Source organism: Papio anubis, chromosome 12 (genome assembly GCF_008728515.1).
Source record: "Papio anubis isolate 15944 chromosome 12, Panubis1.0, whole genome shotgun sequence".
NCBI classification, from domain to species: Eukaryota; Metazoa; Chordata; class Mammalia; order Primates; family Cercopithecidae; genus Papio; species Papio anubis.
The window spans coordinates 64,016,632-64,027,905 of NC_044987.1; the positions used below are offsets into that span (position 1 = coordinate 64,016,632).

General features: G+C 33.8%; 1 protein-coding gene across 1 annotated transcript; it reads right to left on the reverse strand.

Moving 5' to 3' along the window:
• Positions 1-3,833: 3,833 nt before the first annotated feature.
• Positions 3,834-10,997, reverse strand: LOC101008220 (olfactory receptor 52D1-like). Its single transcript, XM_021926938.2, has one exon. It carries the CDS (start codon positions 6,830-6,832, stop codon positions 5,888-5,890), a length of 945 nt encoding a protein of 314 aa, XP_021782630.1. The 5' UTR covers positions 6,833-10,997; the 3' UTR covers positions 3,834-5,887.
• Positions 10,998-11,274: the final 277 nt, after the last annotated feature.

Here is an 11,274-nt window from a genome sequence, read left to right on the forward strand (position 1 = left end):
GCATTATGTAAGCAATGGATAGTCCATGTTTCTGTCGAAATTAAAAATCACAAATATTATAGATACATCAATACCAACATTATTATTATTATTATGGACCGGGAAAGATGTGTACATTCAACAACATAGAATTGGCTATGGAATAATATTCTCAGTAGTACCACCTTTCAATGAATCAGATGCATGTGAGTGTGCTTTTTTGGGTAAGAATAATTGACAGAAAAGTATTCTATGTGAGTATATATTACATATATATTTGTGATTTTTTTCAGAAAGTATTGTTCAGCTGGCTAGATACATTGTAGTAGTATTACAGAGATAGCAATTGATATATTGACAAATATAGAGATATAATTTTCTACCATCTGAGACAGTCAAAAAAGGAAAAGAACAACTACCTTGCCATTTGTATATTTAACCTTTCTTGTCTATTATCAGTGATAGTGCTTAGAGAAAGGAGGAACAGGAGATTTAGGAAATACTGAAAAGCAGCTAAGGTAATTAGTTGATATTTCAGAAGGAAGAGGTGTAAACAAAGCAGGTGCTATATTGGAAGGCAAATCATTGAGTTAATAAAGAAAATACCTTATTCTTCATAAAATCATACAAACTCAATAGTAAGAAATTATCATTTTACAAAGGATAATCCAATTTAGAAGATGTCTAAATCTCGGAACCATAGTATTCATGCTACTATATACTTGTGTTCTTTTATAAATGATCAATCAGATTGAGAATGTACACAATGTATTCCTCAAAATCACACAATGCATGTGACTTGATTTTTGTTTCCAAAGTGAACTTTTGTAAAAAAATCATTGGTTCACAGATACCAGTTTTCAGAATGATTGGCTTGGAAAATATAAACAATTACTTTGGAAAAGTTCTAACAATACCAAATTTTAAATTGGTAAATCATTATTTTTAGTTAATAATGTTGTATTACATATTGGTAATTGGCCAACAGAGTAGATTTTAAATACATTAAAAAAATAAAATTGGCCAGGCATGGTGTTTCATGCCTGTAATCCCAGCACTTTGGGAGAGTGAGGCAAGTGAATAATCTGAAGTCAGGAGTTCAAGACCAACCTGGCCAACATGGTTAAACCCTGTCTCTACTAAAAACACAAAAATTAGCCAGAGATGCTGGTGCACATCTGTAATTCCCGCTACTTGGGGTCTGAGGCAGGAGAATCGCCTGAACCCAGGAGATGGAGGCTGTAGTGAGCCAAGATCATACCAGTCTCTCCATAAAATAAATTAAATTAAATCAACAATAGGAGATAATGGATATGTTAATTTGGTTGACTATAGTGATCATTTGTTGTGTATATGTTTATCAATATAAGTATATCAAAACATCATGTTATACACCCTAAATGTATACAATAAAATAAATTGCTAATTTGCTTGAAATATCAATATATTAATATAAAGAACCTATGGAATTTGAGGAATCCTTTTTGTATGAGTAAAATAAGCATGTTAAGAAAAATAAAGTTTTGACCAAGGTATATCAGGACTAAATCCAATGGCGAGATAAATCTCAGCTTGAATATTGAGTTAGTCTTCTTCTATGTCACTTTCTGTAAAGTCAAAAAGTACCTTTCAGACAGCCACGAGGGCTGAGAATTCACTCCTTAGGATTTAGTTTGCAACTTCCATCCTAGGCTTCAACATTCCTTTTTCATGGAAGCACTGACTTCTCCCCCAAACTAGCCATCTCTTTACTGCCTATAACCTGTTTATCTTACCTCTGTAAGTAGATGGTCTCGCTTCACAGCCAGAGACTCAGCTGAATGATGGCTATAAGGACAATAGGTGTCCTAACACTTCTTATCCTGGGGGACAAGAGGCCTGCAAGGAACATATTCTCTCTCTCTCTCTCTATATATATATATATATATATACACACACACACACACATATATACACACACACATATATATATATATATATCCTCTCATGAGAATGCTGTTTAGTTCTAAACATTGAAAACAGTTTCACCAATCTTTCCCAGTCTTTCCAGGCAAAATATGGTTTCTTAAAGGGATTCAATCTGGTTGTTCTTTACCACCTGAACTCTGATCATAGAAACCAATAAGAGATGGTCTCTAGACTCTAGGCCTCTTGAGATACTTTATTTCTTGTACTTCTTAGACTTAAGTACATGCAGATGTTGTAAACTAAATGCTTCTTTAGAACATATGTGATGAGACATGAAGGGACTAGAGGACATCATGGAGAGACTGGCCTGTTAATTAACGAGGGTGATCACATTAATATCCTCATATGTCTCCAGATATCCTGAAGTAACTTACCTAAACTGTATTTAGTTCCAAAAAACAAAGCTACAGGAAATTTCCTAGCCAGCTTCCTGTTCCCAAATCCCCCTGAACTTTACTTGCTTGATCAAGGACACGATATGCATTATCATGTATAGGTGCATCATTATTTTTATTTTGGGTAAGATGTTATGTAAATACTGTATTTGCTTTCCTACAGATATGTTCCTCAATTTTTTTCTTCTCTAATATTTCAGGAAGGATAGATTTTGGAGGCTATATTTTCCAGGATAACAGATCATCTATCTTCTGCAGAGTTTGTTCAATAGGGACACTGAAAAACAAATATTAGAGAAGATGAAAGAGATGTCAGGGTATTTTTCCTAATGTTTTATATTCTTCAACTGCATTTAGCCCATGGTTCCAAATCCTGCCAGAGGGGACTGTTATGTTTTCAGTTTCCACTGAGAGACTCACACCTCTGAATAATGTATCATTACACTACTGCTGCCTTTCTATTTCACTGGCCTAGAGTCACATTAGAATCATTTCTTTCTAATTTCTGGGAGTCTTCACGGTCAAATATTTGACTTTTCAGCAATTCTGTAATTTGTGTAAATAATTATTTGCAATAAGGATGCCAAACACTAAATATTCAAGTGCTTTTGGTTATCTCATTAGACTCTGACTAATATACTATAGAGTTAGAGGTTTCAGTAATTGGTTGAGGTTTCAGTAATCGGTTTATTTAAAACATTGAACATTGGCATAGCATTGCCTTCATAGTTATCTGATTTTAATGATTATGAAAGAAACAATTAAAAACCACTAATAACCTCAAGATAATAAAGGCCATATGTGAAATACTCACGCCAAACACCATAGTGAATCACAAAATATTAAAAAGTGTATTCTTTAAGATCAGGAACAAGGCAAAAACACCTGCTGTCACCACTCATATTAAACATAGTACTAGAAGTCCTAGCCAGAGCAATTACACAAGAAAAAGAAACAAAAGGCATCCAAGTTAGAAAAGAAGAACTAAAATTATATCTGTTCACAAATGACATTACCTTAGTAGTCGAAATTCACAAAGATTCTATGTACACATAGAAAGAAGAAAAACAAAATCAACAAGCAAAAGTCAGTTGCATTTCTGTGTGCTAATCATGAACAATCTGAAAAAGTAAAGTCAGAGAATAATGTCATTTACAAACATATCAAAAAAATAAAATAAGAATAAATTGAAGCAAAGTAGTGAAATACTTGTAAACTGACTATAAAATATTGCTGAGGCTGGGTGTGGTGGCTCATGTCTGTAATCCTAGCATTTTGGGAGGCCAAGGAGGGTGGATCACCTGATGTCAGGACTTTGAGACCAGCCTGGCCAACATGACCAAACCTCATCTCTACTAAAAATAGTATTTATCCACACATACACACACACACACACACACACATTTTGTTTATCCATTCATTTGATGGACATTTGGGTTGTTTCTACCTTTTGGCTGTGTGTGTCTATATATATACACACACACATATATATGTGTGTGAGACTATATATAAATATATATATGCATGCATTTTAATATGATTGAAACTTAAAAAGAAGGAAATTCTAACACATGCTACAATGTAGATGAACCTTAAAGACTTTCTAAGTGAAATAAGCCAGTCATAAAAGGACACATGTTGTATGGTTCCACTTATATGAGGTACCTAGAATGGTCACATTTAAAGACAGTATGTGAAATGGTAGATGCCAGGGGATGATAGGAGGGAAGAATGAGGACTTAATGTTTAATGAATATAGAGTTTCAGTTGGCAAAGATCCAAAAATGTTCAGGAGATGTATGGTGGTTATGGTGGTGATGGTTGCACAACAATGTGAAAGTACTTAATGTCACTGAACTGTATACTTCAAATGGTTATAATGATAACTATTATATGTATTTTACTACAATTTTACACACTTAACAGTGAAATGTCCTTTAGGTACCTTTAATCTTAATGCTAGAAACATGAGTGGTGATTATGTAGATATTTTTTTCTTTATTATTAGCATATAAATATATATTTAAAAAAGAAATATCAGGGAAGGCTTTCTTCAGTTGACACTGTGCTGCATTATAAAATATAACTAATGGTGGGAAGTGTATGACAATGATATATGGGCAGTAAAAAGTATTTGAGGAAGAAAGGAAAGTATATGCAACAGTACATAAGTATATACCAAACATAATATAGTCTGTTTTATTTACAATTTAGTCTGTAGAATTCTAATTTGACCCCATCTGTTTAGTTCACATGATGAAACAAGAAAGCTGGAAGCCCTAAATGATCAGAGAAATCTGAAATGCTGTGCACTCAAACAAGACGAGTGATTTTGTTTCAGTGTTTCACAGGTATCAAAGGATTCTAAATAACTTAATTATGACATCTTTATGCAAATGTTTTCTAAGGAAAAGTTAAGAGAAAAATACTAAATAATGATGAAAGAATAAATGAGAGTGTTATGAAAATTAGTCTAAATCCATCTAATCCAATTTAAATTTATTGAACACACATTATAAATGAATGAATAAGTGTGTCAGCGAAAGAGATGAAAGTGGTCACTGCATTCTTATCACTCTTCTATTGCATTTCCATAGTATTATCTAATTTTCTACAAAGCTTTAATAATGTAAACAATTTATGGCATGAAATTAAGCAAAATATTCCACAGAAAAAGGAAAAATAATATTGAAGTATTGCCATATTTGCTAAAACAAAATGGAATCAAACATATTCGTTATATAAACATCAAAAGATACACATTTTACACAGTTGCAAATATATTACATAAGATATAATGGGTATTTCCTAAAGTTCTTGAAGCAAGTCAAGAGTGGTGAACTTCGGAAATCATAATCATTGAAGGAAGAATAAAATAACCTTTTTTTTTTAATTGAGTGTTTTCTCTGTGCCATTTCAAGTTACACATCTCATGTAATTCTCACACAACCATATAAAGCAGGTTCTATGATCACTTATTTTGATATATTAGGAAACTGCGGCAAAAATGAAATAAATGGAAATAAAGCTAACCAGGGAAGAATACTGGACTAAGACCCAGGCAGTCTAACTCCAAAGCCTGGACCATTAACCAATAAACTATTAAACTACTCAGAAAAAGTATGGAATCTAAATTCTACAAAATATAATATGGGTTCAGTTTAGACATTTATCAGAAAGATATATGTTTAATTAAAGGAAACAAAACCTAAGCCTTCTAATCAAGGAATGTTGTTCATCAGTGAAACTATGAGACTGAAGACTGGGGAGGTGAGGTGGGAATGAGAATATTAAAAAAATACAAAGGAGGATCCAACAGATACATAGGGGAAGGTTAATCTCCTCAGTATTTACTAAATAAAAAATCTGAAACAACTTGTTTAATTACAATTTTTGGAACTTACAGTAATCTGGTGAATAACAGAACTTTCAGATAATGAATACTATTCCTTTTATGAGAGTAACAACAGTTAGTTATTTTCCCTACATCATCTCTTGCATTTAGATTTATTCTTCAACCATCTCTCTTGGTGATCCAAATAAAATCAAGCAGCTTTGACCCTTAGCACCTTAAGAACATGCTCCCGTATTTTCTTGGTCCTTACTCCGTACACAATGGGATTGAGAAAAGGGGGAATCAAAAGGTACATATTTGCAATGAAAATATGAACATGTGCTGGCACGTTTTTCCCAAAACGATGAGAGAAAATTGAAAACCCAGCTGTGGAATAGAAAACAAGGATGACACAGACGTGGGAGCCACACGTGCCCAAAGCCTTCAAGCTAGCTTCTCGAGATGGCAGGCGGAATACAGAGCGCAGGATGAAGACATAGGATACAGCAATGAGAATGACATCACATGAACCAATGATAGAAGCCATACTGAGGCTATAGCTTTTGGTAGCACTTATGTCCATACACGCCAGCTTCACCACAGCCATAAACTCACAGTAGGTGTGGGCAATGATTCGAGTTCTGCAGTAGGGCAGCTGTTTCAGCAGGATGGGATGTGGAGAAAAGAAAGCTACTCCCCGACACACGACAATGATACCCATTATAGTTAGGCGACTGTGTGTGAGAATGGTGGCGTGGCGCAGTGGGTCACAGATGGCCACATAGCGGTCAATAGCCATGGCGAGGAAGAAGCCAGATTCCATGGCAGTAAAGCTGTGGATGAAGAACATTTGGGCCAGGCAAGCATCAAAGGCAATGTCATGAATTCTGAGCCAGAACAGACAGAGCATGCGGGGCAGTGTGGATGTGGAGAGGACAAGGTCAGTAACTGAGAGCATGCAAAGAAACAGGAACATAGGCTGATGGAGGCTTCTCTCTGCCTTCACCACAGCCAGGATGGTCACATTCCCCACCAAGGCCACCATGTACATGGAGCAGAAGGGAATCCCAATCCAGGCATGAAGATGCTCTAGTCCTGGGATGCCCATCAGCAAGAAGGTGACAGGAGATGGACGAGAAGTGTTGAGAGGAGGCATATTTTTATTTTCCTTTGCTTTCTTTATGTGTTCTTCTGAAAATAAGGTTGCTATGATAATATGATCACGATCATATGCTGATAAATGGGGTGATTTTGTTCAGAAGAATCTTTAATTATCTGTTGTTGTAAGCTATCCAAATTCATAATCTGAAGTGTTTAAATTCACTAGGACCAGAATAATAAAATGATTACTTACCATGTACCAAATTGTTGTACATTTTATTGCTGTACAAATTGTTGTAATACTGAAAGATAACTCTTATAAAATGTCATTATCATAGGGACCTATAAGTCACGTTGTCTATTCATTTCCACTAAAAGATTCCATCTATAGAGTCATACTTGTACTTCATCCCATGAATATTTCCTGAGCAGTTTTTCCATAAGAAACAATGTTCTAGAAACTGGGGATAAATACATGGATATATCAAGGAAGTAACACTCTACAAGGAGAAGGAAGACACCATAAGATGATACATAGTGACTAGTGTGTATGGTTATTGGATTGGGTAGTGACAGTTGTCACACTTAAGTTGGAACTTTATGATGGAGCTTTAACTATTCAGAGTCTGGTATATTATATATTCTGGTAACAAAAATATTAAGAAAAAATGTTATGAAGAAGGAACAAACAGGAAGGACAAGGAGGCCAAGGCTTCTAAAACTTAGGAAGCAAGAAAGAAAATCATGGGAGAAAAGGATTATTTATCCCTTTTATCAGCATCTTCATATCTTCACGGTTTCCTCTGCCCATTGTACAAAAATGTCAGTTACATTAACCGTTATATGAAAATATAAAAAATTCTCTGCTTTATTTCCTTTTACCAGGACTTTCTGAAAAATACCTATTTTTGTATCAATTAACTGGTTGCCAAATTACAGATGTTATAGGTAACAATCCCATAGCTTGTCATGTTTTCCATCTATATTTTATTGTAAGCTCTCCATATCATTTATTTCATAGCATTTTCTTAGATTTTCCTCTATGTTCCCCTAATCTTAGTTACCAGAAAGCTCTAAATCTAACATATTTACTGTTTTACCAAAAACGTTGAATCTGGTGTCAAAATACATGCTTAGTAAATATTGAAGACCTGTATTTAGTACCACCCATAAATTGGAGCTCATAGAGTGTACTTCAGATATCCAAATGTGAAAGATGCAAACTGTTACTCCTAAGACATAGGAGGTGCCCTTCAATGATACATGGGTTTGAATTTATAAGTCAATCTCTATGGGATGCTTTCATATCAGTTATAACCAGACATTATTTTGAATGAAATAGAGTTTTTGAAATGCTGCTTCTTTGAGCTCTCCTTCAGTATTTCTCTCATGTAAGTGAATTTTCCATAAACACAAGAGATCAAGCAGAAGCCTTGTAAGATTTTAGTGAGTTATAAAGTACCTTTGCTTTAGGTAGAAGATTTCATAATCCATAATTTAATTGACTTAGAAAATTGAGATAAATAGTCTCTGACTTCCCCACATGAATATGATATTGCAGTTCTTAGTGTGAGTTCTAAAATAGGATTAATATAATCTACATATTTGCTCTTTAATTTGCCACCCTGAGTTAGTAGTTAATTTGACAAATAAAATATCATGGTTTTTTTTTTTTTTAAATTTCTGATCACTTAATCATTTCTCTCATGCAACCTTTAAGTAGGGCATAGAATATATGATTTTGAACTAGATAGATAGATATATAGATAGATAGATAGATAGATAGATAGATAGATAGATTTCAAGAAAAGGTATTTCTTAACATTAACCACACTCACTACCTTCCCAACTTCCCATCCTCCTTTATTCTGACTTAGAACATTTCACTATGGAGATGGATCCTTCTTGTGTACTTTAATGTGTTGATTTAGAAGCTCAAATTATAACACATGCAAAGTAATTTGTTTACTGGATTGGTAAATTGACCTAATGATATCAGTGTTATCAGTTACTTACTAAAGAGGCTTTCTTATATATCTTCTCATAGTTCCAGTAGATAGTCCAGTCTCCGTTGCAGAGAAACCCTGGGATAAAATGGTTAAGCACAAGTCAGGGAGTATGAGGGTTACAGTAGAGACAGACTGTAAGTCACCACAAATACTTCAGTTTTAGACAAACTCTATTATTTTTGGTCTTTCCCATCACCTGTCAAGGCAGCGACCTTGGGTAGTATTGCCATTAGCCTCAAGAAGAACCTGCTTTCACTATGTAGCAAAAAATTCTTGTAAGTATAATATGCACTCATACAAATTTCAACACCATTACCTCAAAATATACTTTCCAGAATCAGTAAATGATCCCAAATAGGAGAAAAATGAGTTATGTGGAAATACTTACAAGAGACCAAATCAAGTTTAGTGAGTCACATAAAGCCTTCTTGAATAAATGGTACTCAGACTGGGATGTGGAGAATATAAAACAATGGCATATTGGATTTAAACAAAAGTAAAAATAAGGATAGATGTATAATTATATGCAATTATATAGATATACTAGAGATATATCTATATATCTATACAAACACACATAATAAGAACAAAAGCATAAAGTTTCATGAAAAAGCAATAATGAAATAACAAATTAAAATCTAATATAGTTGATATTCAAAGCATACAAAGATATTTACGTGGGTAAGATTATATGGGCAAACAAGAGTCCTCATACATCAATGAGTAAACACTTAACTGATGGTAAATTTTATAATGTAGTCTCTAGAGCAGTGACTGTCACTAAGTGCTCAGTAAGTACACACTGGATATATAAATGCAATACAGACATTGCAAGAGTAGAGTTGGAAAGCACACACACTCACAGATATACACACTGGTTTACAAAACAATTTTTAGCTCAAGTACTCATGACATAATCCCTCTGATATTGTCTCCCTAAAAATGCCAACCTGTATTTGAGTCCAGTAGTCACAGACAGCCATGTTTTTGTTATTTCAATAGATCCGCAAAATAAGAAATATGCTCAAATTGAGAAAGAACCCTCATTTCTATTAGATCCTTTAAAAAAGATGTATATTTCCTAGAATCTAGCTGTTTCTTCATTTTATCCATGGAGAATAAAGAAATATGTATTCCCTCAGTCCAAAAATTAATATAGAAGTTATTTTTTGAGGGAGTATCATGTCTTTTAAATTTTTCTATAGATATTCAAGCTATTCTCTTTCTTTCCATTCCTCTCTCATTTCAAAAAAACCTTAACTAGTTCATACATAAACTTACTCAGAGTCAAGAAGCAACCTAAACACAAAGTCTCCATATGTAGCAGCTTCAGCATGGTCATCTCAAGGGATAAGTGAGAATAACATTTGATACAACAGGTCCCTATGGAATCATTGGCAGAAGAGGGAATTTTTTTTTTTTTTTTTTGGTGGTGATAATGATTGAAAATAGACATAATTTCAGGAATAAATTACCTTTGCAGTCTCGCAGGTTTATGCCTGCAGATGTAGCCATACTTCAGTAGTTTGAAATATTATGTCAACCACCTACCAGGATCAGTCCTGAATGAAAGTAAAATGACCCAGAACACATTTTTTCCCTTTAATTCACTAATCTAATTTCAATACCAATTTAAGCCAGAAACCATACACGTGAGAAACTCTCCCTTAAAAATAAAAGAAAAATTAAGATATCCCCAGATAAACAAATCTGAGGTAATTTATTATCACTATACCTGGAGTATGGGAAATATAAAAGTGAGTATTTTATATAGAAATGAAAGAGGCTAGAGACGGACAGAAACCCATATAAAAATATAAAGTTTTTCAGTAAGGATAAAACACATGGACAAATAAAAAACTAGTATCATCATTATTTTTGTCCATAACTTTACTTTGTATTCTTTTACAGAAATAAAAAAAGCATACAAATAATTATGAATCCATATTAATGGATACACAATATATAAAATGTGATAACAAAAACATAGCAGAAAAAAAACATGGTATGTTTGTATAGGAGGTGAAGCACTAAAGGAGTAGAGCTTTAGTAAGTGAGTTGAAGTTAGGTTGGTATCAGTTTAAAACATATTGTTACAATTGCATTTCCCGTTTAGGAAAAAAATATGCAGCTTGCTGCCAGCACAGTATTCTCAGGAAAAATGGAAAATTGGTTAAGATGTTATATGTTGGCAAACCCACAGCCAATATCCTATTGAATGGGCAAAAGCTGGAAGCATTCTCCTTGAAAACCACCACAAGACAAGGATGCTCTTACTTACCACTCCTATTCAACATGGTATTGGAAGTTCTGGCCAATCAGGTAAGATAAAGAAATAAATTGTATTCATATAGGAAGATGAGACGTCAAATTATCTTTCTTTGCAGATGACATGATCCTATTTCTAGACAACCCCATCATCTCAGCCCCAAAGCTTCTTAAGCTGATATTCCACTCCAGTAAATTTTCAGGATACAAAATCAATGTG